This window comes from Halichondria panicea, chromosome 11, assembly GCF_963675165.1.
Source record: "Halichondria panicea chromosome 11, odHalPani1.1, whole genome shotgun sequence".
Lineage (NCBI taxonomy): Eukaryota > Metazoa > Porifera > Demospongiae > Suberitida > Halichondriidae > Halichondria > Halichondria panicea.
In genome coordinates this window covers 1442507-1465893 of record NC_087387.1, presented here as the reverse complement: position 1 = coordinate 1465893, position 23387 = coordinate 1442507, and the positions used below count along the sequence as shown (strand labels likewise).

Here is a 23387-nt window from a genome sequence, read left to right as displayed (position 1 = left end):
AAACTTCAGTAAGGGGGCGTCTTGCTTGACCTTTGACCTAGATCGACTATAATTATTATTAGCACTAGCACTGTACTACAACTCAAAATCCAGTATCAGCAAATAAATCTATAGCTAGCTAGCTAGAAACAGTCCAAAGAAATCATAATGGAATGCCATGGCGATGATCTGTGCACTCTCCAAGAGCTCAGTGACAGCAATCTACTATCGTGCTTAGAAAGTCGCTACATGCGAGGAATACAGCATGTGAGCAGTAGTCATATTCATGCTTTAGCTAGCCATGAATAAACTATATATCTCTGCACACATGTAAAGCTCACTGCATGCAGCACTCATATCATTCCTCTGCACAGGCACACATTGGTAGGAATGTATCTCTCTACCTGTCCCCATCTACCCACACCATCCCCGTGCAAGCCAACAGACTTGCTGCAAACATTCTGCACGACCTGAAAATGCAAGAAGACGATCAGTGTCTGCTACTCTATGGCTGCAAGGCTGCACACAAGACTGCTATATTCCAGAGTGTGGTTGCCTCTCTCCTCTCTCAAGCCAGCTCCAAACACACAGGCACACTAATGGCTGCAGTTCAGTTGCTCTCTCTACTGACAAGCCATGAGGGACTACCCGAGTGTGTGCTCACTACCTCTCTCTATGTGGACCCTGCTACCATGGAGACCACTGGAGGGCACTTCTCCTGTATGCTACTGAACACCAAAACACTGAATAATTTCGAGGTATTATAATTAAGAGCTGTATATTTGATACGCTTTTTGCACTGCAATCATAAACTTATTCATTACTATATAATTTGAATTGGAGTCTTATAAGGTCTTCATAATAATTGGTCCCCTTAAATCACAAGTTTGTTTGAACTAATATAAGTGTGATTACCCATCAACACTAGGTTAGCTCTGTATGGTGTGTTTACAGGCTGGCCCAGTAACTTGGTTCTCTCCCCAACCGCAGTGTTTAGTATAGCCAGACATCCTGTTTGTACTTGGTTTCCTAGTTTGTACCTATTAAGCATACCATGAAATCTTACCCCTGACACCATTATTATTTCCTTTGCTCTTTAGGAAACGAAAATGTGTAGGAGGTGTCGCTCATTGTTTTGTTTACTAACTCTCTTACAATAATTATTATTACTCTAGTGAACATAATTATTACGTTCTAGTTATAGCATCAAAGGTGTATTATTGTGCTATTTTGAATATTCCTCTTATTGCCCCAATTTTTCACTTAATTAACAGCAAATTGCATTTTCGCAGGTGCTGGCACATAATGAAGTTGTGAGGGAAAAACTGGAGGAATTGGGTATGCCCCTGCCATTAAGAGACAATTACCTGGCGCTGATGAGTGCAGTGAGGCTACTATTGGAGGGAGGTGAAGCTAGCAGTTACCTAGGAGTGCAACTACACACTGAGTCAGGCACCATCTTGGCACAACAGCTGTACACCTATCTTGTGGCTTGGACAGGTAAGTGAAAGGGATTTTTTAATGGGAAATATGTTTGGTAGGTAGTTTGTTTATATACCTACAATTAAGTACTTGGCTAAAAATATAGTGCTACTGCCAAGTTACAATTGCATTTTGGTTATCCAGTGAGCTGGTTGAACTCTGAACTTGCCCCACCCCCCACTGAGACCCCCCGTCGAGTGCTGTGTGTGAATCAGCCTGGAATGTGGACAGACAGTTACCGTAACACCCTCCCTGACTTGGTGGGCCGCTATTGCTCAGAGGCACTGCACAACCTCTACTGTCAAAGGCTTTTCGTGTGGGAACAGGTGAGGGTTAAACTAGCTACTATCAGGAGTGTATTCATGCACTCCTACTATCTATGTGTTGCTATCCTGTTGGTTTAGGTTGATCACCCTTGAGAGAACGTATTTCACCCCTAATTGAACCTTATAATTTATGTGCTAGTCTGCACTTTTGAGAACGACAGTACAAGTCACTGTTTGTGTGCACCCATGCATGCTCAGTAGTTGTCCTGGAGACAGTACAACACAACAAGGCTTAGGCAGTGTACAAATGTGTAGCCAATCAACATGCATATACATGTAATTGTATGCTTCTTGGAGATAATAATTATTGTTAATAGAGTGGTGATCTCTTTTTGGGGTCTCAAAGTCAGTTTGTGTAATAGCTAGATCACATGATCATACATGTGATTCACCTGATGCTATGCCCCTCCCTCCTCCACACAGGAGCAATACGAAGAGGAAGGTGTGGAGTGGGAGACAGTCCCAGTGGAGTTCAACCAAACACTCATGGATACCTTTCACAAGGTGAGCACAGTCACACCTGAAGACTTGAAGTTTGCTCGCAAGTAGAAATATATAAGCGTCTTTGTCCCATTTTTATATCTGGGTGTGGACTCTGAAGAATGTAGCAGCATCACTTTAGACGGTTAATTAAGCATGATGCAACTTGTATAATTATTTCGCTACAAATGAGGCCTTAAAATGTACTACTGTATAAGTAACTACATGTACATGTAAAACCATCCACGCTAGACTGAGGTATGCACAATGTATATCGATATGCCTAAGTTTGTGGCTAAACAAATTTTCCCTTATAACAACATGTGGTAATTAAGAGGTGGTTAGTACCAACCACCACCGACCAGTACTAGTGTGGACACATCCCTGCATGTATGTATTGACCTTTGCCCCCACGTACTCCCCACACCCACGTACCCCCCACACCCACGTACCCCCCACAGACGGATGGGTTACTGCAGAGTGTTGGTCTGGACTCCACTCATGAGCTACTCACTGCGCTCTCCACCACTTGTGATGGAAGTGGAGACACATGCTACGAAACAGACGTACGTGATATGTATTTGTGTGAATGAGGTCATTATTTTGTTTGAGTTTAGTAGTACATATAATTTATGCAATAGTTTTATAGGCTGAGTTTTCTAACTGTGAGCTTCTAGAGAAAGTGATCTTTGGGAGATGACCTTTTTGAACTCTCAGTAATGACCATACCTATTACTATAGCAGTGTTTTGCCTTTCATAATTAGTTCCATTTTATCATGTTACAATGTTGCTTTGATATATTTACTCGCAATCTCTCTGCAGTCTGATACTTTTGTGGTGTCCCACTTTACTGGAGAGCAGAGTTATGTGGTGACTGAAAATTGGCCGAGAATGAATAAGCTACACTCAGTGTCACATGACCTGACACGCCTCCTCCGCACCTCTACTAACAGTGTACTCCAAGATATCTCAAAGGTTTGACACATCTGTTACTTAAAACATAATTATACCACTCTTAAGACTAGCAAATCTGTTTCTGTACGTACATGTATTATACTCACTGTACATGTATAATTATTATGTAGATATTATTAAGATCTTGGTGTGCACAAGATTTTAATTGCTTACCAAATACAGAACTATAATTATTTACCGTATGTACCTAGAATGTTTGCGAGGTGACGGTTATTATCAGTCGATCTATTTACAGATGATGATGGAGTCTAGTCCTGATGTTATTCTGCCTGACCACGCCCACTCTCTGACGAACCGAGCGAGAGACTGTATGAGTAGAGTGTGCGAGGAGGTGACCTTTTGTCAACCACACTTTGTGCTCACTCTATGTACTGGAGAAGAGGAGACAGTACGTGTGTGCGTGTGTGTGTGTGTGTGTGTGTGTGTGTGTGTGTGTGTGTGTGCGTGGGTGCGTGTGTGTGTGTGTGTGTGTGTGTGTGTGTGCGTGCGTGCGTGGGTGTGCTGAATACTGTATTACTGTAGCCAGTGATATGTGTACAGTTAGGGCACATTTTGAAAACTGGACTATGAGCATTAGTAGGCTTTTGCAGCAATAACATTTCAGTGCTTACATGTAATACAGTGTGCCCTTTGTGCTGCATAATTCAATTGTACACCAGCTGGAGTGTACATTCCTAGCTCCCTATTAGGTTTTATTGTCCGACTCTATCACCATGTGTTGTGGTGAGAACCAGAAAGGTGCATGGGTAGTAAACAAGAGGCATATTAGAGCATTCTTTAGGGTAATAAATGACAGCTTGTGTACGTGCTGTGCACATGAATATCATGTCCCCCCCCCCCCCGCCTACCTACCGAAGTACAGTGTAAATATATAATAAGGCATAATTATAATTATGGCACTTTTCCAACCGCGTGGCTATAAGCAGCATTCTTCAATGCCACCACGTACATGTACTGTGTGTGTGTTTGGGTATCATTGATCTTGTTGTATCAATTTCGTCGTCACCCTTTTATTGACATACGTTTTATTTTTCACACACATACTCATTTCTAACACCCCACCCTGCAATTACTCATGTTACCTTACTCATGTTACACACCTGATCAGTACATGCGATTATATAATTAGTTACATGTACATGCATGCACATATTATTTGTGTGGAATGTAACGATAACATCATCACCACAAGTACACAAAATATGTTTGATGGCTCGCAAAACATTCTATATTTTTGTTGTTCCAGGATAAAAAATTTGACTCCTCCCACGTGCTGACTCAGCTCCAACACCTTCGTGTTCTGGACACAGCCCTCATCCAATCTTGTGGCTACCCCGTCCGAATATCACATGACAAGTTCATAGACTCGTACTCCCCCCTGCTCATCTGTAAGAACTCCACCCACTCTCCCTCGGAGACTTGTCGAGCACTCATCCAGGCCGCCCAGCTAGAGGACTATCTAGTGGGCTCACATCAGGTGAGCTAGAGTCAACAGTGGGCTGCTCCCAGCTTTTTCATATTTACGACCTCGATCCTTTTTATTGTGATATTTATGTGCTGTTCCAATTTTGAAGAAAAAGTGTAGTTTATATACGTATAAATGTAAAGCCGAGACTTAAAAGTCTTAGCTCACAGTAAAGAAACAATCTTGCCTGCCAAGACTTTTTTGGGCGAGGGAGTGATAAGAAGTGTAAGTAGTTGTGAAATGGCGGCAGAGAAAGATCGCTACCATTGGTGTTTTTATTCGTAGTTTTTATTCGTAGCTAACTTTGAGTGCTCATAACTTGAAGTTTTGATTGTCTAATTTTCTACCTCAATGTTATAATAATTAATTTAGCGAAATGACCTAACTCAGGATAGAAACACCATTAAGGGCTGCATGTTGTCAAAAGGTTTAAAAATAAATAAATCCACAATGGACAACTCTCCCAAAGAGTGTCCAAATACTATAGACCACCGGCCCTTGTTCAAATGCTTATTGTTAGTTTATTATTGAATTCTTTTTCTGCCTTTTTTTCTTTTTTTTTCCGTTTCTTTTCGTACTGTTTTTTGATTTGTTTGTTTTCTGTTTGATTTCATTTTGGACAATTAGCCTACAAGTGTTTATGTTACACTATAACTATTTATACTGATACATCACAGGAATGTTATGTTTGTGGAATGTTGTGTTTGTGGTTTACAAAACATGCAATGAATAATTAAATGAAAGCATTCCAATCACAATGCACATTTAGGGTAAACATTTTCGTGTTTTTTTTTGTCAGTAGAACACGTACGAAAATAAACTGCGAATTTTTTCTGGCTCAATAGGTTCAACGTCACTATCCTGAGCTGTACGAATATTTAAATATTTAATGAATATAATTTTTTATAGTTCGTACGAAAATTTGCACCAACCAAAATTACCCGCTATACAGTACCCTCAGGCTCTGTTGTGTATTTATATATACTTTATGACCTAGCATGGAACACTAAAGGCCTATGGTTTTTTTTTTACTTCTATGCAGTTTTCCTAATCACAACATTGAATGGTTCAAATTACCCACCCTGAATGAACTCATGCCATAATATACGTGCAGCTAGTTTCTTTTCTCTGTGCATTTATCGTATATTCGCTTAAACTATATATAATAAATATATAACTATAACCCATACACATGCATCACTGCAGGTTTTGTTGAAGCCATGGCATCTTGGTCAGTTGCAAGTCGCCCTCTCTGTGATCCACACCTCGGCTAGGAAACTACAGCAGGGTGAGCCAGAAACCAGTGCATGTACATTGTGTTGACCTTGAAAATGCCATTTAAGAAGAAGCACATTACAGTGCCTGTGTGGTGGAGTTATTACGTGTATTATTGAAGTTCTTTTGTTTGTGTTTTTTGCAGCGTTTAGACGCAGTTATACTCGTCGGAATTCAGACAGGCTGAGGATGGTAAGAGCACACTTACATTAGCTTTGAGAGCTCGCAACTTAAATAATAAAGCTAGCATATGCAATCTGCAAATGGCGTGTGTATATATATTATATTGATAGATCTGTTGCTATAGGAGAAGGCTCTCAGTATGATCCGGCAACCTGTTATCTCTGAAGACTCTGATGAAGACTCTGGCTGCTCCTCCCCTTCCTCAGTCACCTCCATCCCTCCTGTAAGATATATCACATGACTATACAGAGGTGGTCCGACACAAGTACCTCGATTAGATAGGCTTGGTCATGTGCAAATGCAACAGTAAAGGCATTACCTCAAATTAGCTTAATCGAGGTACTCGTGTCAGACCTCCTCTGATATAACTATACCACCCAACCAGTCACATGACTATCACATGACCCTCTGTACAGGTGGAGAATGAGCCTCCATTATTGACCCTCCCACCGAGCTCCCCAGCCTCGCAGTCACACCCCCCACTCCATGCACGACCACACCTCTCTCCGCCACAGATGTCACCGTCACGAGCCTCACCAGCCTCTCCAAAGTCCCCTGCTAAGAGCGGACATGCAGGAGCTAAAAAGAGGAGCTGGGGGAAAGACGTGCGTACGTCAGGGCCTCAAGCAGCTGCCACGCCCTCTTCTCCTCTGCACAAACACCACTCCTCCTACACGTGAGTGGAAATAGCACTGACAACTATTCAAACTGTTTTAATAATTATGCGTACTGCATGTGGCCATTGTACGTGTGTGATGGATCACTTGGGTATTAGGTATGTCTATATTTGCATATTATATACTTAGTATAGTTTAATTTCCAGTGTGTATGTACAGTATAGCGGGGTATTTTCGTCTGATGGAAATGTTCGTATAATTCGTATTGAAGAGCACATCATACGAAAATTATACCGCAATAGATTCAACATACGTCATATTTAAATGGGTAGTTCATACGAAAATTACCCGCTATGTGTTATTATTTTTTCTGTTCTTTCCTCACAGTTGGTACCATGGTATGATTTCTCGACCAGCAGCTGAAAAAGCACTCGGATCCGTCAAGTCCGATTGTTTTCTGGTTCGAGAGTCACAAAATCGTGAGGGGGAGCACTCACTGTCACTCACACACAACGGCAAAGTCAAGCACTACAGGATAGACACAAAGCAAGGGGTAAAGACACGTTACGAGCTGTTTGGAGCCAAAAGATCGTTTCTGAGACTGAGTGAACTGATTGATTACTACTCTGAGCATTGTCTGTCAGCTGATGGGGAGCTACTCACCACACCATGTCCTAATAAGGTGTGTGTGTGTGCGGTATACAGTAGCAGTTAGACTCGCCAGCCAGCCCTTCCTCGGGGTAAGGGACTGGTGGATTGCCTATCTGAGAGTTGTGCCGTTACTTGAATCTGGTAATGACCAATCAGAGTGCAGTATCAATGTCATGTGACATTCTTAGGCCCACAGTATCGCTTAGTTAGTTTCTTTGTGGTAGAACGCATGATAATAACAAAATAATGGATGGGCAAGACTGTGCTAGTGCAAGATTAAGCGACCAAGCAGAGCTTATCAATCAAGCTGCAATTGAGACAAATCCTCCAGTGACTTTAGTATGTAGATGATTTGCACCACTTGTCTTACATTTGAGAAAATCTTTCCAGTCTGAAAGTATGTGGGGATGGAAAGGGCTTGACAGTAGCCTTCTACCACCAGTTCTCAATGTTTCTTGGTTTCTCTGCCACAAACTAAGCAAGAGGAGCTTATTTGTAATTGTGTAGCTGTTTGCAACCCACGCATATCGCATATAGACATTACAAACCACATGATGATGTCATACATGATGTCATGCAACTCATTAAAATTCCACCGGCACAACTCTCAGATAGGAAATCCACCAGTCCCTTACCCCGAAGAAGGGCTGGCTGGCGAGTCTAAGTAGCAGTGGGGTTTTGCAGATTTTACTTGTACAGCAAGGAGCTTTTCACAATTGTCCATTTTACATGTACCTCAAACTGCATGTCTATATAACTACCGTTAAATTTTCTGCATGTACCTTAAATGTGTACCTGTCATCACGATAATTATGTACATTACATGATACAAAATGTGTGTTTCTCAGGACTCCTCCTCTGATGATGATTTCCCCCCTCCACTGCCCCCGCCGCGAAGGAACAACTTCTCATCAATCAAAAGACCTCAGCAATCCATAAAAAAATTACACAAGAGTAAGAGGCATTGAATGAATAGAGGAGCATAGCTATAAACTGTCATGTACTATACATAATTATACGTATGATTACATTGTTGATTTAAAAACTTGGGGTGGAGTTGTTTTGTGATAATTTCCTCCATTCATGTTTTTGTAGCATGCATGCTGTGTAAGCAAAGGCCATGCTACATCCGTACATGTACACACGGTACTATGTGTTATTGTATTCTCTGCCCACATGCAGGACGTAAATCAATACAACGGTCAACAACAGTGGGGGAGGATGATCAACGAGGCTCCGCCCACCCCTTACTGGGAGCAACACGCCCCCACAGTGTAGACCTGTATACGGCAGACATATCAGACGAGAGCATATCACTGTTGCAAAAGGAGCTGGAAATTGAGGAGAGGATTATAGAGGCAGCGAGACGCCTGGCCGACATTCCTTGTAGCAAGAGGGAGAAACAAAGAAGGAAACAAAGCTTGCAAGAGTAAGTCGAGGGTGTACATTATACCATGAGCCCATAAATAAGAGAATAAGAGTGATTAAACTGATGCTGCAGTGTAGTTGACAATGCTGTCATGTGACAATCAGTTGCTTACGTTGACTACCCTGTATACGCATTATTTTTATTTTTACTTTCCCAGTGCCCATGGACGTCTCTTAATGCTGCGTCAGCAATATCACACTCTTCAAGAGAGAAGACGTTTCATAGAGATGTCAATGCAGAACATTACAGAACCCCATTCTCGGAGAGTATCGATGCCCCTACCACCTTTACCACACTGATACCGTAGCTACATGTACCTAGTGCTATAGACAAACTGTGCAGTTTTATTTTCATTGATGTGTGTTGATGTGTGTTTCAATGTTTATTTTATAATCATGTGATGTCATCAATCACGTCAGAATGGTGACGCATGACGTCATTATTTCACACAAGTTCCAGTTTTGTACGTTCCTTTTCAAAGTTAGAAGCTTTCACGATGTCTAGTGACAGTGAGAAACCGTTTATATGTCCTACCTCTGGTTGTGGCCAGGTAAAGCTAAAAAACGTAGTCTAGATAGTTGCTAGTATAGTAGTTTGTATAGTGCTATAAAGCAAAGGCCTAGGCCAAGAAGAAAGCCAATATATCAAGAGCTACCGTAAACTACAACAGTATATATTATTATTTTTGTCGTAGACATACTATCCACGATGGACAGATGGAGAATAGCTGAACACTACTTGATTCTGTCAAAAATTTAGTTACATCATTTTGTGTAGCTAGCCATGATGTCACCTTCTCTTATAGACTTACATCATTCCACTAATCCCTAAATGCAGAGGTTTGCTAATCATGACCACCTTCAAACTCATCAGGCAAGACACGAGTTCACTCTCAAGTTCAAGGGAGTTGATGCCCTGGTGGTTGGTAAGTGAGAACCCTTAGCTACTTTATACCTGTACAAAAAAGCCTAAAAGCTTAAAAGCCTTGAGCAAAGCCTAAAAGCTTGCAGTATGTTTGACTTGTACATCGTAGTTTGTTAAGTGCCTACACACTGTAGGTAGGTACATACAAGCCTAAAACTGATCTCATATTTAACTTTCCTCCGCAGACCAGACGCCTACGCCCACCCGTTTTCTACGCAATTGCGAAGAGGCGGGACTGTTCCAAGATCTGGACAACCCGTTTGACCAGGACTTCCACTCTGCCACGACTAAGCCCAATGGAGACACTGACAGTGAAGACACCAACAACAGCATTGGTAACTAAGGGGTGTGTATGGCAGTAGACTTTCATTTTTAACAATGTTGTTGCCTTCGCCCATTTAGTTATCTTATCTTGATCACCTATGCAGACGCCTTTTCGTCTGCTGAGAATATCGCTAACCTTGTTACCATCCCCGTGGCCCCACCCCCTACTCTCGTAAACCCAGACAAACCGGTTGCCATGGCATCGGCTCCCACACACGTTAACAGCACATCTGCGCTCACCAAGCAGAAGCTACTGCAAACCATCCAGATGAAGGAACAACAGAAGCTCTTGGAGCAGGCCATCAGTCAACAGTTGGGAGGTAGTGGCGGTGGCATGACGAGCTCAGAGTTACTGGCTCAAGCTCTCAAAAACATATCACCAGTGAGTGAACTGCTTGTACCTACATCAGTTAATCCTGGAAGAGTTGAGCCGTATAGCGGGTACCAGGAGCCCATTGTTATTATATAGTTTATGGGCTCCTGCACGTACATGAACTTTTCAATTAATCGCAGGTTGTCAAGTCTTGATGGATACAATGTAAATCCGTTTTGTCACTGGTGTCTTTTTTTTCTCACAGATGTCAGAGAACGCTACCACCATCGTTACCGTTGGCGACCCTGATGATGGAAATTTTGCTGTACCCTCACAACCTCTACGAAGGTGAGGCTTTTTTTGTCTTGTTCCTATCTTTATTTGCAGCCTTGAACCACCATTTATGTACATGTACATGTCTAAGAGGTTTTCGTCTTTTGTGATTGCCTCCCCCCAGAAAGCGAGGGCGTAAACCTGACGATGACACCCCTGAAGTGAAGAGACAGAAGTTCCTGGAGCGAAACAGGGCGGCTGCTTCAAGATGTCGAGCTAAAAAGAAGGTGTGGGTCGAGGACTTGGAAAAGAAGTCTAAAGATATAACCGTTGTGAATCACAACCTTCACCAAGAGGTGATAATGCTTCGGTCAGAGGTGCAGCAACTCAAGTCCATCCTGGTTGCTCACAAGGACTGCCCTCTGATTGTACATCAGGTCCCTGGGGGGAAAGGTATGATTGTACATGTGTATTGGTGTAGACACTGTGTACTGTACTGTGTCAGGGACGTGCCCACATGGTTGGTGGTGGTTGGAGCCTAGTTTACCACACAATAAAGTTTATATAGGCTATAATTATAGGTATATAGGAGGCAAATGTGTGTAGATTGAAAATAGCCAGGCAACATCACTGCTGAGAGCACCTGGCTGGCACCGGCAGTGTTATCAAAAACATGTCTGCTCTATTTGTAGAATAACTTAACTACGTGTACATCAGTCATGCGTGCCCACACTTCCCTATCAATGCACAGTGTATGGTTCATTACAGTACTATTCACCCACCCCCTCATACACAGAGTGCAGTGTTGAATCTGAAGGTGGTAATGTGACACTCCTTACCCAACTGTCCAACATGCCCTCCATGTCTCCCCTCATCTCCAGTCCTGTGCCTCTGGTGGGCTCTGTAGTCCCCAACATCTCACAGTCCTCTCTCGTGACACAGCAACAGACTCCAGAGGTGAGGAGATCGAGTTAGCAGTACCACAGCGCATACATGTATTATAGTCTGACTGTGCCAATACTTGCACAAAGCACCAGTACTTCCCAGAGGAGGTACGACATCCGCGTGTCAAAGAAAACGTTTTAGACACACATTCCTTAGGTCAAAGTTCGAAATGTGTGTGTTAAAGACATGCGGATGACACGCGGATGTCGTACCTCCTCTAACTACTTCCTGTTTTATAATTAGAGGGGCAGAAGGGTTGTAATGTAGGCACTCTTCAGGCTAGTACAGGCGCATCTCTTTGAAGTAGAAATGCTTACTCTCTTTTGAACTGTATATGCATGCATGGTTCACATAATTATACGTCTGTGTCCCTTCCAGGTGGCCACTGATGTGGAGATCTGTATGGAGTCGTCTGAGTCGGATAGTCTATCTGAACGACTTTGAAGTCTCACCTAGGTAGCTCATTCACTAACTCTACCATATGCAGCTATGTGTTGCAATTGTGTATACATCTGTTTTTATTTGTACTGTAGCTCTCAAGTTGATGCAACTTGAATTGTACATTGCACAATGTCACATGTCTACCCCTTAATTGGTGTTTTCACATTCAGCCAAAGTCTATGACAAAATATACGTTTTGTGAATACATGATATTGTATGTAGAACTATGAATATAAATTCTACGTGCATGCATGCATATAAAGCTGCATGTTCATATAAAGCTGTTCACTCTGAAATTGCTATTAGTACTTAGAGAGTTAGAGTTAACCAAGTGGTTGTGTTTCTCTCTGCAACCACTTCAGAACCTCCGTTTTTCCACTGTCACCTAGGTAATTTCCCACCTTGTCCAAACACTCGCTGTGGTAATGGTTGATCCATGAGATCTGTAAGTACAAACAATGCACGATCAATGACAACACAACACTGATACAGACACAGCAGACACTGTATTTAAAGCATACAATCTTTGAGATCGAGCAGCTACTACTGTATAGCGGGCACCTGATAGCAGTAATTTTTGTGGGGTATATAAATGTTTGTTATTTTCGTGGGAAAGCTGACCTCCACGAAAACGTAGGCGTGGTTTACCAAAACGCATGCAATGCAGTGCAGGGAATGAAGTCAAACGAAATGTTTGCTCACGAAAATCACCGTGTTCGAGTTGAACGAATTTTTTACCGCCACGAAAATTGATTTTACTCTGTAAAGTGCTTAGACAACAAATCGAAAGAGTATGCATTGAGAATTAACCTACAGCCACGTATGTACTGCATGACTTACCTCATCAGCTGTGAGTAAGCTTGGTTCCACCATCTTCATTTGAATGGGAACCTGCACAAGAATGGAATTTATACCACACTTACGTCACCACAAATTGATCTCATTGGTCAACAGCTGTAGGATATATAGAATATTAGCATACAGCCCCAGGCATGCACAGTTTTTCAAGTTGCTTTTCATTTGTTCAAGAAAGTAAGCAAAGAGAAAAGAGCCATGCTTGACGGTACTAAGACTCAAAGCGACGGCAGAAACACGGAAGGTGCTCTCCAACAAGATGGCTAAGCTTCCATGGGTCCATGGGCGCGGTTTAGATACATTTTATCCAAGAAGAGCTTGCAACTCCAGTAAGGGACGTCGAATGGTCAACGCTTGGACCAAGGAAACTCTTGAGCATCTGTAGGAGTCAACATGTTGCTCAACTAGCTCTTTGACGGCTGCAAAATCCGGCATAGTCTTGTTCTTTTTTGCAGTCTGCATTGCGATTGAATTGTTGCTAGGGGGAGGTCCTTTTATAGTGCTGCGGTCACGTGGTATAAGTCAGATATGCCACACCTACTCGGAGGATATGCACCCTATATATCCTCCGCTACCATGGTTACATACCCCTCGGCTCCGCCTCGGAGTAACCATGGTAGCGGAGGATATATGGGTGCATATCCTCCTCTTAGGTGTGGTATATCCTATACGAAACTCTCAATTACATGATTATAAATAATACAAACACAGGCTTCGTAATGAGTACACACATCAATCAAGCAATGACATACTCACCAAGGTGACTGGCTCCATGGTCAGGTAGCCGCTACCGTACTTAGTTTCCGTGGGAACCACCACTACCACGTTCTCAATGCGGATACCAAACTTCCCGTCCTCATAGTAGCCAGGCTCTGTAATAGAGCGAGAGAATATTGAAAAACCTCAACAACCAAAGAGGGAAGTACTGTACTCAATAACTAGGCATGGATTTTGGCTCTGTTAGCACTGATAGGGGCTGATAGGGGATAGTGATAGTGAGGAAGAGTGAGGGATATTGGAAAGAAAGGGAGAGAGTTGGGATAGAGGGAACAAAAGGGGGAGATAGGTTATCATACAATACAGTACATAATAACTATAGAACTGTTACAGACAGTCGGTCTTTGGATACTCTAGATTACTGAGTTACGGGGTTACGTTATAAAAAGCACCTCTTTCCATTCAAACTCTATGTAGCTGCTCCACTCACCATCACTAACAAACATGCCAGCTTGAAGAGGCTCAGAATAGCGGGGTTGGGCTCCCGCCTTTGTCCCAATGCTCTGTGGTCCCTCGTGTACATTGAGGAATGCACCAACTCCGTGCCCTGTCCCGTGCTTGTAGTCTAACCCCGCCCCCCACAGCGGGAGTCGAGCCAGGGCGTCGATACGACTACCAGCTGTCTTGTTGGGGAAGACAGCAGAGCACAGTGCAATGTGGCCCTTGAGCACCAGTGTGAAGCATTCCTGAAGGTCAAGAGAAACATAGAGTCCCAGCAATCACGACATTCACTAAATACATGCTTTAGAGTACAGTTTAAAGTTATTACGTGTCTATGAGCTTCTAAGCTATAACAGGGAAGTTTGACTTTCTCTCATTAATGGGTGCGTAGAGGTTTCAGGTCTAATAAAGGAACTCATTCAATGAGAACAGTGACTGTATTTAGAATTGGCGAGCTTTGTAACTATGCGAGGGAATTACCGCATCAGCTAATTCAAGCCTTACACATCATACAGTCATATCTGGAGGCAGGTTAGGTACCCTCACTAATCAATATGTCTTCTTACTGTAACAGTACCTTTTCTTTCTGAGATGGAGATCCCAGTGAGATGGTCCTGGTGACATCAGTGGTCCCGTCCTTGTACTGTCCCCCGCTGTCACAGAGGTAGAGCTCCGCCCGTGAGAGGGTACGAGCCGTGGCCGGTATAGGACGATAGTGGATCACGGCTCCATTGGGCCCTGACGATGAGATTGTGGGGAAACTCAGAGACACGTAGTCAGGCTGTTCACTGGGGGGAGGGGGGGGGGGTGGATAAATGTACGTACATGAACAGATAATAGTATGCTTGATACTACACAATTCGCAATACTTTTGTAAGCTTAATTCTTAAGACGGTTATTTCGTGTAAAATTATCAGACAAGGACATGTTCACTCTGCTAGCACATACTGTAGGTTTGGGGCATCATACATACAATATAATTATACAGGTATACTCTCCCAGGTCTATCTCACCTCCTCAGTTCCTCGAGTTTATCAGCAGCAGTCACTTCATTCAGCTCTCCCTTGTCCACCTGAAGGAGAAGTATATTTAGTACCAGCTCTATTACATAAATATTATTATAGGGATGGTGATACCTCTGTCTCCAGCCACCACAGGTACTCGCACAAGGCAGCTGCATCTCGGATCTGTAGGTAGAGCATGGTGTGTGTGCAAGAGTTACTAGTATCACCGTGAATCTACTGGTTTGCTTATACACTCAGGTACAAGGATTCATTGCTACATGTAGCTAGCTGTATACCGTATTACTAAAATATTTTGCGGATGAAAAACTTACCCTTTGCGATCTAACTAGTATTTACAAGTAATAATTTAGGTTTTGCGATTTTATTTTTGCGAATTGATCAACCCTCGCAAAGTTCGTATATGTTTGATGCTCGCAAAACATTCTAGTAATACAGTAGTCTTTCGAATGACTCAAAAGTATTCACTGAGGTGGTATTATTAATCATTAAAGAATACAAGATTTGACAACACTTAAAGCCAGCAGCTCATTCTGCAATAATGATGATAAGAGCAACTCACATGAGAATATCTCATTCCTTGTATCTCTGTTTCATTCTTTATTGCCTTCAATAGCTGTATTGGTGAGAGAATGTCCTTTTTCTTGGCCGAGGGTACGATGGAGTAGAGGGCGTGGCTTGACTTCCCACTCAGCCACACCTTCCCCTCTACACTCCCCACAAGCTGTGACAAGTGTGATGACGCAGCCTCGTATGGGAAGGTCTTGACCCCGCCCTCTTTGCCGGCACATAAATGCTCCAGTACGTCTGGGCTTAATTGCTCCTCTCTGATAAAGAGTCTGTAAAAGTAATATTATAATAACCGTCGGTTATGCATAGCACAGTTATATACCCATTACATGTTTGGTCAAGCCATTCTGAATCAGCTTAAATAGAAGTCACCCTAGAGCAGATCAAACAGTGGCTGTAATAAAGAGGAGGCCTGCTAACACACGCTATGCTATGTGTGTACAGGCTTTGGGGCTCTTCGAACATTTATTAGGGTGACCACAATAGACAGGTTTCACTATATTACTAACTGCACAATTCTTACCTCACTTCCTCAGTGCTGATTATGGCGTAGGCAAAGAACAGTGGGTTGTACTCAATGTCCGATCCTCTCAAGTTAAACAGCCCTGTGAATGAATGAATGGATGAGTGGATGGATGAGTGGGTGGATGAGTGGGTGGATGAATGGGTGGATGAGTGGGTGGATGAATGGATAAATGAATGTGTGGGTGGATGAGGGCTTTGCACATAACGGGAGAAACTCACAAGCTACTTCATCCAATGCAGTGACCATGACCACCGAAGCATTAGCATCTTTCATCTTCTCACGTATATCACACACTTTATCCTGCCAAGAACGTCCTGCAAATATAGTTTTAGCGACATTTTTTTTTATTGGGTCTGAAAATTGTCCTACAAGTACGTAATGTGACCTACCGGAGTATTTGATTGGCAGCACCATGAGTTGATTACAGGGGCGAGATGGTTTCTCCCCTCCCCACACAACATCAATGAGGTTCGTCGTCACTGGCAAAAGGTCAATGCCGGCACACTCTAGAGCCTAAAGGTCAAAGGTCATAATTATAACACGTCAATCACGTAATAATGTACAGAGACTCACTTGAGAGTACTGCTTAAAGGTGAGCTCCGAGGTTAGGGAGGGGTCAAATCCAACCTTTGACCCCAACGGGAGTTCCTTTGCAAGCCACGCCTCCAAACTAGGCACACCAGGATTGCCTACAATAATGTAAGAGATTATCAAACAAGAAATTATAGTGGCACCCATACATGTGCTAACCGAGGCGGCATAACAAATTGATTTTTAAGTGAAAACCACAAGAAACCCTACAGTATATACATGTAAGTATGAATACATGACAGATGGAGGGGATTCTAATGTGGTCAAAGCCCTAAGGGAGCAATATTGTGAACAAGAACTGAGTCTTTCAAGAAACACGAAACAACATCTTTACATCCTCATTACTTTACCTATAACGTTATAACACTCTAGCCTCGCTCAGGCCAATTTTCTTGAAGGAGAAAGGAGACCGTTACAATAGAGAAAAGTCAGGCCGGGAGCGAGGCTAGTAACACTCTGGAGCTTGTATCCATACATTCTGTACACGTTTAACTATTAAAACTCAAAGTTAGGCTGGTAAAATACGCACAAGCAGTAGATCAGCTACAGCAAAATTAGTTAGATCGTTTTCTGCAATTTCCCAAGGGTGGCCGTATTAACAAGAGTCTACTGTACATATTGTAAACGACAGATAGTTTACTTCAATAGTCTATATTCTGTATAGATCGAACTTGAATACAAATGTCTGTCACGAAGGTGCACACACACACCCCATCCCACCCTTCACACACCCATTTTCATGAGTGTCCAGTTGCCATCGAGCTGCTGAGAGGCCTGGAGAAAATAGCGGCCATCCGTCCATAGGAGTGCATGGTCAGCAGTAACCACGGCAGTCCCTGCAGAACCAGTGAACCCTGATATGAACTCTCTCCTCTTGTCACAGTCCGCTATGTACTCACTCTGCACGCAAAAATTGAATGCAAAAATTGATGATCGTATCAACCGTATTTATATATAAATGCACTATTTCTTTCGTGTTCAAGGGAAATGATTAGGTGCTTAAAACTGATGCCAGTGGTACAGTACTTCACTGCATTGTATTAAATTGTACGTCTCACTCACTCACTGAATTTTACAGTAGATCATCTTTTACTTTTGATTACTTTTTATTTTTTTATCTATCTAGACAAAGGCGACAGATATGCATTGAAGTACCTGATGAGCATCGTCAGTAGGGATGATGAAAGCTGAGAGGGGAGCTGGAACAAGCTTAGTGTCTCGCATGCAGCTCCTTACACCTTCTAAACGTTTCTCCATCTTTAGCTTTTGCTTGGCCCTGATTAAATGACGTTAACGATCTTTACCAAATTTCCTGCACTGTAGAAATTGACGATGTTTACCATACATACTTATGACCAAAAAGTGGGTGTGGGAGTACAAGTTGACTTGAAAGAAATCGAGAGACCAGACAGAGCTATCGATTTTACTAGTAGTTCAGTGCAAAATGAGCATATTCAAGAAGAAAGGAGGTCAAGTAAATGCAGCCAATGTTCATATGACCGAGGTAAGGATAGCTTCAGCTACCCACACAATTTATATCTTTGACATGTTTGAGTAGTTTTCATAAATTGTGTATTTTGTGCAGGCTGAGGCAGCCTTGGCTCAATCTGACTTCAACATCGAGAAGATCACTGAGATTCAGAACAAGTTTGCTGGGGGAGCGGTGCTATTGGTTCCAGGGAGGATATTTATACGCGAAGGGGTGTTGTATAAAGTATGCCGTAAAGGACTCAAGAAACGACAGTTTTTCTTGTTCAATGACATACTAGTAAGTTGATCAGCATACAAATGTACATCAGCTATATCATCGAGTTAAAAAAAATACGCGCATGCTTTCGCACAAGCAATGGATATCGTCCCAAGATTTATTAGCTTTTTCCCATTTTGCAGGTATATGGAAAAATTGTCGCGGGTCTCTATAGCAATCAAGTGATTCTGCCCCTCTCTCAAATGTCAGTGAGTGCAGACTGTTTCTATCAGCCCAGAGTAGATGCTGACTTCGCCTCTGAGACAGATGAGGATAATCTAGGTGAGACTATGGGGACGAGTCCTCGACCTATATACTAGCATCAGATCATTCGTGTATGTACGGTGTAGCTTTACTGTGCTGATAGTTCAGATCGTGTGTACAGTGTAGCTTTACTGTGCTAGTGGTTCAGATCGTGTATGTACGGTGTAGCTTACTGTGCTGGTGGTGTAGCTTGCTGTGCTAGTGGTTCAGATCGTGTATGTACAGTGTAGCTTACTGTGCTGGTGGTTCAGATCGTGTATGTACGGTGTAGCTTACTGTGCTGGTGGTGTAGCTTACTGTGCTGGTGGTGTAGCTTTACTGTGCTGGTGGTGTAGCTTTACTGTGCTGGTGGTGTAGCTTTACTGTGCTGGTGGTTCAGATCGTGTGTAGCTTTACTGTGCTGGTGGTTCAGATCGTGTGTACCTTTACTGTGCTGGTGGTTCAGATCGTGTGTACCTTTACTGTGCTGGTGGTTCAGATCGTGTGTAGCTTTACTGTGCTGGTGGTTCAGATCGTGTGTACCTTTACTGTGCTGGTGGTTCAGATCGTGTGTAGCTTTACTGTGCTGGTGGTTCAGATCGTGTGTAGCTTTACTGTGCTGGTGGTTCAGATCGTGTGTACCTTTACTGTGCTGGTGGTTCAGATCGTGTGTACCTTTACTGTGCTGGTGGTTCAGATCGTGTGTAGCTTTACTGTGCTGGTGGTTCAGATCGTGTGTAGCTTTACTGTGCTGGTGGTGTAGCTTACTGTGCTGGTGGTTCAGATCGTGTGTAGCTTTACTGTGCTGGTGGTGTAGCTTACTGTGCTGGTGGTTCAGATCGTGTGTAGCTTACTGTGCTGGTGGTGTAGCTTTACTGTGCTGGTGGTTCAGATCGTGTGTAGCTTACTGTGCTGGTGGTGTAGCTTTACTGTGCTGGTGGTTCAGATCGTGTGTAGCTTTACTGTGCTGGTGGTTCAGATCGTGTGTACCTTTACTGTGCTGGTGGTTCAGATCGTGTGTAGCTTTACTGTGCTGGTGGTTCAGATCGTGTGTACCTTTACTGTGCTGGTGGTTCAGATCGTGTGTAGCTTTACTGTGCTGGTGGTTCAGATCGTGTGTACCTTTACTGTGCTGGTGGTTCAGATCGTGTGTAGCTTACTGTGCTGGTGGTGTTGACCTAATTATAGTATCAGATGGTGGTGTATGTACAGTGTGCATTGGAAGTAGCGGGTGTTATAATTATATTAACCGACTACTGTGGTAGAGTACAAAATACATGTAGGTTAAAAAATACAAATAGTAGTTGTAAGCCTTTTACGTAATTACATGTAGTGTGTGGATTGGTTTCCATACAATTATATTGCACAGAGCAACCATTAATGCTTTTGTTTGTTTACTTGTGGTAATTAAATTTTATGCTAACATTATTAGTTGCTTTTGTGTGTGCCTAAAAGCCGCTCCTTACTATCTAAGCTGCCAGTTATACCAATTACAGTGTCCCTCATCCCTGGGATTTGGGACACTACAACCAATCATGGCCACAGTATGTAATCGAAAAAGCTGTTAAAAAATAGAATGGGTAGCAAAAGACTTCAAAGAATTCACTTAGTGTATTATAGGCTGTAAATACTCCCAGAACTTGTATGATCTGTGTTTACACTGCTAATAACACACGTCCTTGTTTGGTCGTTTGTCTCCTCCCTTGCACAGATGTGGCTAATGCCTTTCAAATCAGTCATGCCAACAAATCATTTCATGTATTCGGACAATCTGCTGCTGACAAAGCCAACTGGATAGCCAATCTTCAGAAGCACATATCAAGGGTTGCAAAGACTTGTGAGTCATCTATATTAATCATTATTATCATAACTTGTTTATTATTCTTATACAATAAAATGTACGTACATGTACATTCAACTTCAGTGTTAAACAATTACATGCCTAGATGCATTCTTTAAACCCTTGAATGATCACTCTCTGTTGAAGGTTTCCATATATACATGTACCTCCTCCACCCACACCCCACACACCCCTCACTCCTCACACCCACCCACGCAGTGTCGGACAGCCAGCAGCAGGTGATCACACGCCCAGTATGGGTACCAGACTCTATGTCTAAAGAGTGTATGATCTGCTCTACCAAATTCTCGGCGTTTCAACGGAAGCACCATTGTCGTCGGTGTGGGCGTGTTGTGTGCACGTCTTGTTCCCCTCATCGTGTGTCCCTCGTCACCGGAGAAGGGAGTGTGGTCTCTGGGGGCGGAGAGGGAGGAGGGAAACTGGAGAGGACGTGTAGAGAGTGCTTCAAGGAAATGACAGCCGTGCACACTAGAGGTATGTATTCAAGTATACAACTACCTACTGTCCTATGGCTTCTTTGTAATACACCTTTCATGCATCATTAGTCTCTTACATGATGTTTAACTCTCGCAAAATTCACGCTTGAATACCACAAACTTGGTGTCGTAGTATTCAGTATCATCCCAGAGGAGGTCTGACATGCGTGCACGAATCACTACAAGTTCAGTGCATTGATGTCATTGCGGTCATGTCATGTGATAACATGCAGGCCAAATGCACTAGCACTTGTAGTGATTCGTGCACGCATGTCGGACCTCTGGTACCATCCCTCTTCTCTTTTCACACACACCTGACCATACAGCCAACTCTGTGGGGAGCAGCACTAATAAGTACACATTCATCAAGAGCGCCCCTGCTCGACCACCACCTCCAACTGTGGCTGCCCAGATTGTCTCGGACGCCCTGCGCACTATCACTACACCTCCTAAAGAGAAGGAGGGGGATTCCCCTGACGGTGTGGACACCTCAACAGACACTGAGGACTCAGATGACTCTGGGAATGAGCAGGTGATCTATTTGTAACACTGACTTTCATTGATATACTGATAATTTATAGCCATACTTTTGTCAGAGATTAACTCGCTGTAGCATTATCTTAATAGTTAGATCATAATTGTTTCCTACTGGCCATACTTTAAACCAAAATTAAAATATCACATCTTGGATTGTTTTGCACTCGCTAATTGAAGCATCTCATAACAGTATTGCCCTTACATTCACCCACTGCATAACTTTTTCATTTATCCCAACTGCTCCGTTCTCTTTGCACAAACAAAGTGTGACAAATTAATAAATTTAATTACAGGAGGCCCAACAAAAAACCCCTTCGCCAACCAGCATGGAGAATACTGAAGTGCAAAGGCCTGTTCCAAAAGCCAGACAGAATCTTAAAGGGGATACCACACCCCCAGTTCCTGTTGCTAGACGATCATTAAAGTCGCCCAGTACCGAATCTAGCCCCACCCTTGAGCTAAAGGCGTCCAATCAGATTGCAGACGAAGAAGATGAGGCACAACCCACACCTCCTCCCCGCAAGAAGAAGCAGATGAAACAGAAATTGAAGGAGCAACAAGAACCAGCTGTTGACGAGGAAACCAAGACCGATGGACAATCTGATGATTCACCTAACAACAAGAAAACTCGGAGAAAGAACAAGTTCAAGTGAGCAGTGTGTGTGTGTGTGTGTGTGTGTGTGTGTGTGTGCGTGCGTGCGTGCGTGCGTGCGTGCGTGCGTGCGTGCGTGCATGCGTGCGTGTGTGATAATGGGGGGGGGGAGTGCAGACTTCAATGTACATTCGCATGACTCTTGGTTCCCCCTATCTTTGCTTGTATGTAGTCTTATACAAATTGATATGTGGTGTTGCTTTCATTTATATAGACCTCTTGAAGATACAAAAGCACCTGAAGACTCTGTTGCTACCATAGATGATGAAACTGCGGCTCTTGGGGTTGATCAGCCTCCAAAAATTGTGGTGAATGAATATCGTGACGGCGTGGAGGGTGGAGCTGGTGAGGGAGTGGAGGGTGGACCTGGTGAGGGAGTGGAGAGTGGAGCTGGTGACGGTGTGGAGGGTGGACCTGGTGACAATGTGGAGGGTGGACCTGGTGATAGTGTGAAGAGTGAAGCTCATGACGATGTTGATGGGGAACCAATCAAAGCTCAACAAACTGTTCAAGAATCTGTTTCAATCACCGTATCTAATAATGAAACTGAAAACGTAGGAGTAAGTGAAAGTGGAGAGGCTATAAAGGAAAGAGGAGACTACTCACCGAGTGTTAACGCTGCCGGCAGACGTAGTGGACGAAGAAGAAATAAGTTTAAACCTATCACGCCCCAAGACTGACTTGTGTAGATGTTTCTAGCACTCCTGATCCTGTTCATTGCCATGTGTGTTCCTATGATTTCGTTGCTCGATTATTTTCAGATTATTAATGTGCTGTCAGAATTGTGGGCTCAAATACTAGCTTTGCAAGAGCAACTTACCAGTTATATGCATGGAAAACAAGCTTGCTGTCCATGAGACAGAGCTAGCTATAGATACTTTACAAGTAAAGAGGGGTGGGGCTTGATCGTCGCGTCGGAGGGGGGGTTAGCCTCGATCCCAGGCCGAGTAAAAATGCGGCCTGGAATCGAGACAGAGGGGTCTTCCCTTCCAAGCGTCTAATAGTG

General features: G+C 43.2%; 4 protein-coding genes across 5 annotated transcripts; 3 read left to right on the top strand and 1 right to left on the bottom strand.

Annotated features, from left to right (window-relative positions):
* The first annotated feature begins 57 nt into the window (after window positions 1-57).
* Window positions 58-9261, top strand: LOC135343755 (uncharacterized). 2 transcript variants are annotated; one of them, XM_064540762.1, is made up of 17 exons: window positions 58-246; window positions 354-737; window positions 1272-1479; window positions 1606-1787; window positions 2211-2291; window positions 2729-2833; window positions 3091-3243; window positions 3479-3631; window positions 4490-4720; window positions 5915-5996; window positions 6129-6175; window positions 6291-6389; window positions 6682-6842; window positions 7171-7465; window positions 8283-8388; window positions 8617-8863; window positions 9021-9261. In XM_064540762.1, exons 1-17 carry the CDS (start codon window positions 148-150, stop codon window positions 9160-9162), a joined length of 2775 nt encoding a protein of 924 aa, XP_064396832.1. In that variant the 5' UTR covers window positions 58-147; the 3' UTR covers window positions 9163-9261. The 2 variants fall into 2 exon arrangements, with proteins under 2 accessions (XP_064396832.1, XP_064396831.1); XM_064540761.1 differs by having other exon boundaries at window positions 6583-6842.
* LOC135343765 (cyclic AMP-dependent transcription factor ATF-2-like) lies at window positions 9240-12290 on the top strand. The gene is made up of 8 exons (XM_064540771.1): window positions 9240-9413; window positions 9701-9788; window positions 9973-10122; window positions 10216-10493; window positions 10690-10772; window positions 10882-11150; window positions 11494-11654; window positions 12021-12290. Exons 1-8 carry the CDS (start codon window positions 9294-9296, stop codon window positions 12084-12086), a joined length of 1215 nt encoding a protein of 404 aa, XP_064396841.1. The 5' UTR covers window positions 9240-9293; the 3' UTR covers window positions 12087-12290.
* LOC135343757 (xaa-Pro aminopeptidase 1-like) lies at window positions 12241-18182 on the bottom strand. Its single transcript, XM_064540764.1, has 14 exons — window positions 18021-18182; window positions 17597-17765; window positions 16848-16963; window positions 16664-16787; window positions 16493-16588; window positions 16272-16353; window positions 15741-16017; window positions 15293-15343; window positions 15170-15228; window positions 14734-14944; window positions 14146-14401; window positions 13695-13810; window positions 12924-12974; window positions 12241-12526 (listed from the first exon to the last, which is right to left on the bottom strand). The coding sequence occupies exons 1-14, from the start codon at window positions 18120-18122 to the stop codon at window positions 12407-12409; spliced, it is 1830 nt and encodes a 609-aa protein (XP_064396834.1). The 5' UTR covers window positions 18123-18182; the 3' UTR covers window positions 12241-12406.
* A 44-nt stretch (window positions 18183-18226) lies between these two features.
* On the top strand, window positions 18227-23152 carry LOC135343759 (uncharacterized). The gene is made up of 8 exons (XM_064540765.1): window positions 18227-18369; window positions 18451-18633; window positions 18756-18894; window positions 20567-20692; window positions 20915-21190; window positions 21519-21724; window positions 22023-22378; window positions 22596-23152. Exons 1-8 carry the CDS (start codon window positions 18310-18312, stop codon window positions 23059-23061), a joined length of 1812 nt encoding a protein of 603 aa, XP_064396835.1. The 5' UTR covers window positions 18227-18309; the 3' UTR covers window positions 23062-23152.
* The last annotated feature ends 235 nt before the right edge of the window (window positions 23153-23387 follow it).

Excerpts from the sequence above, each read along its gene's own strand:
- LOC135343755 (XM_064540761.1), top strand. The coding sequence starts at position 148 with ATGGAATGCCATGGCGATGATCTGTGCACTCTCCAAGAGCTCAGTGAC. Across the intron at positions 2,292-2,728 it reads TCATGGATACCTTTCACAAG|ACGGATGGGTTACTGCAGAG; the intron begins GTGAGCACAGTC and ends TACCCCCCACAG. Across the intron at positions 7,466-8,282 it reads CCACACCATGTCCTAATAAG|GACTCCTCCTCTGATGATGA; the intron begins GTGTGTGTGTGT and ends TGTGTTTCTCAG.
- LOC135343765 (XM_064540771.1), top strand. The coding sequence starts at position 9,294 with ATGACGTCATTATTTCACACAAGTTCCAGTTTTGTACGTTCCTTTTCA. Across the intron at positions 10,773-10,881 it reads CCCTCACAACCTCTACGAAG|AAAGCGAGGGCGTAAACCTG; the intron begins GTGAGGCTTTTT and ends GCCTCCCCCCAG. Across the intron at positions 11,655-12,020 it reads CACAGCAACAGACTCCAGAG|GTGGCCACTGATGTGGAGAT; the intron begins GTGAGGAGATCG and ends TGTCCCTTCCAG.
- LOC135343757 (XM_064540764.1), bottom strand. The coding sequence starts at position 18,122 with ATGGAGAAACGTTTAGAAGGTGTAAGGAGCTGCATGCGAGACACTAAG. Across the intron at positions 14,402-14,733 it reads CTCCATCTCAGAAAGAAAAG|GAATGCTTCACACTGGTGCT; the intron begins GTACTGTTACAG and ends CTTGACCTTCAG. Across the intron at positions 13,811-14,145 it reads TGGCATGTTTGTTAGTGATG|AGCCTGGCTACTATGAGGAC; the intron begins GTGAGTGGAGCA and ends GCTCTATTACAG.
- LOC135343759 (XM_064540765.1), top strand. The coding sequence starts at position 18,310 with ATGAGCATATTCAAGAAGAAAGGAGGTCAAGTAAATGCAGCCAATGTT. Across the intron at positions 18,370-18,450 it reads CCAATGTTCATATGACCGAG|GCTGAGGCAGCCTTGGCTCA; the intron begins GTAAGGATAGCT and ends TATTTTGTGCAG. Across the intron at positions 21,725-22,022 it reads ATGACTCTGGGAATGAGCAG|GAGGCCCAACAAAAAACCCC; the intron begins GTGATCTATTTG and ends ATTTAATTACAG.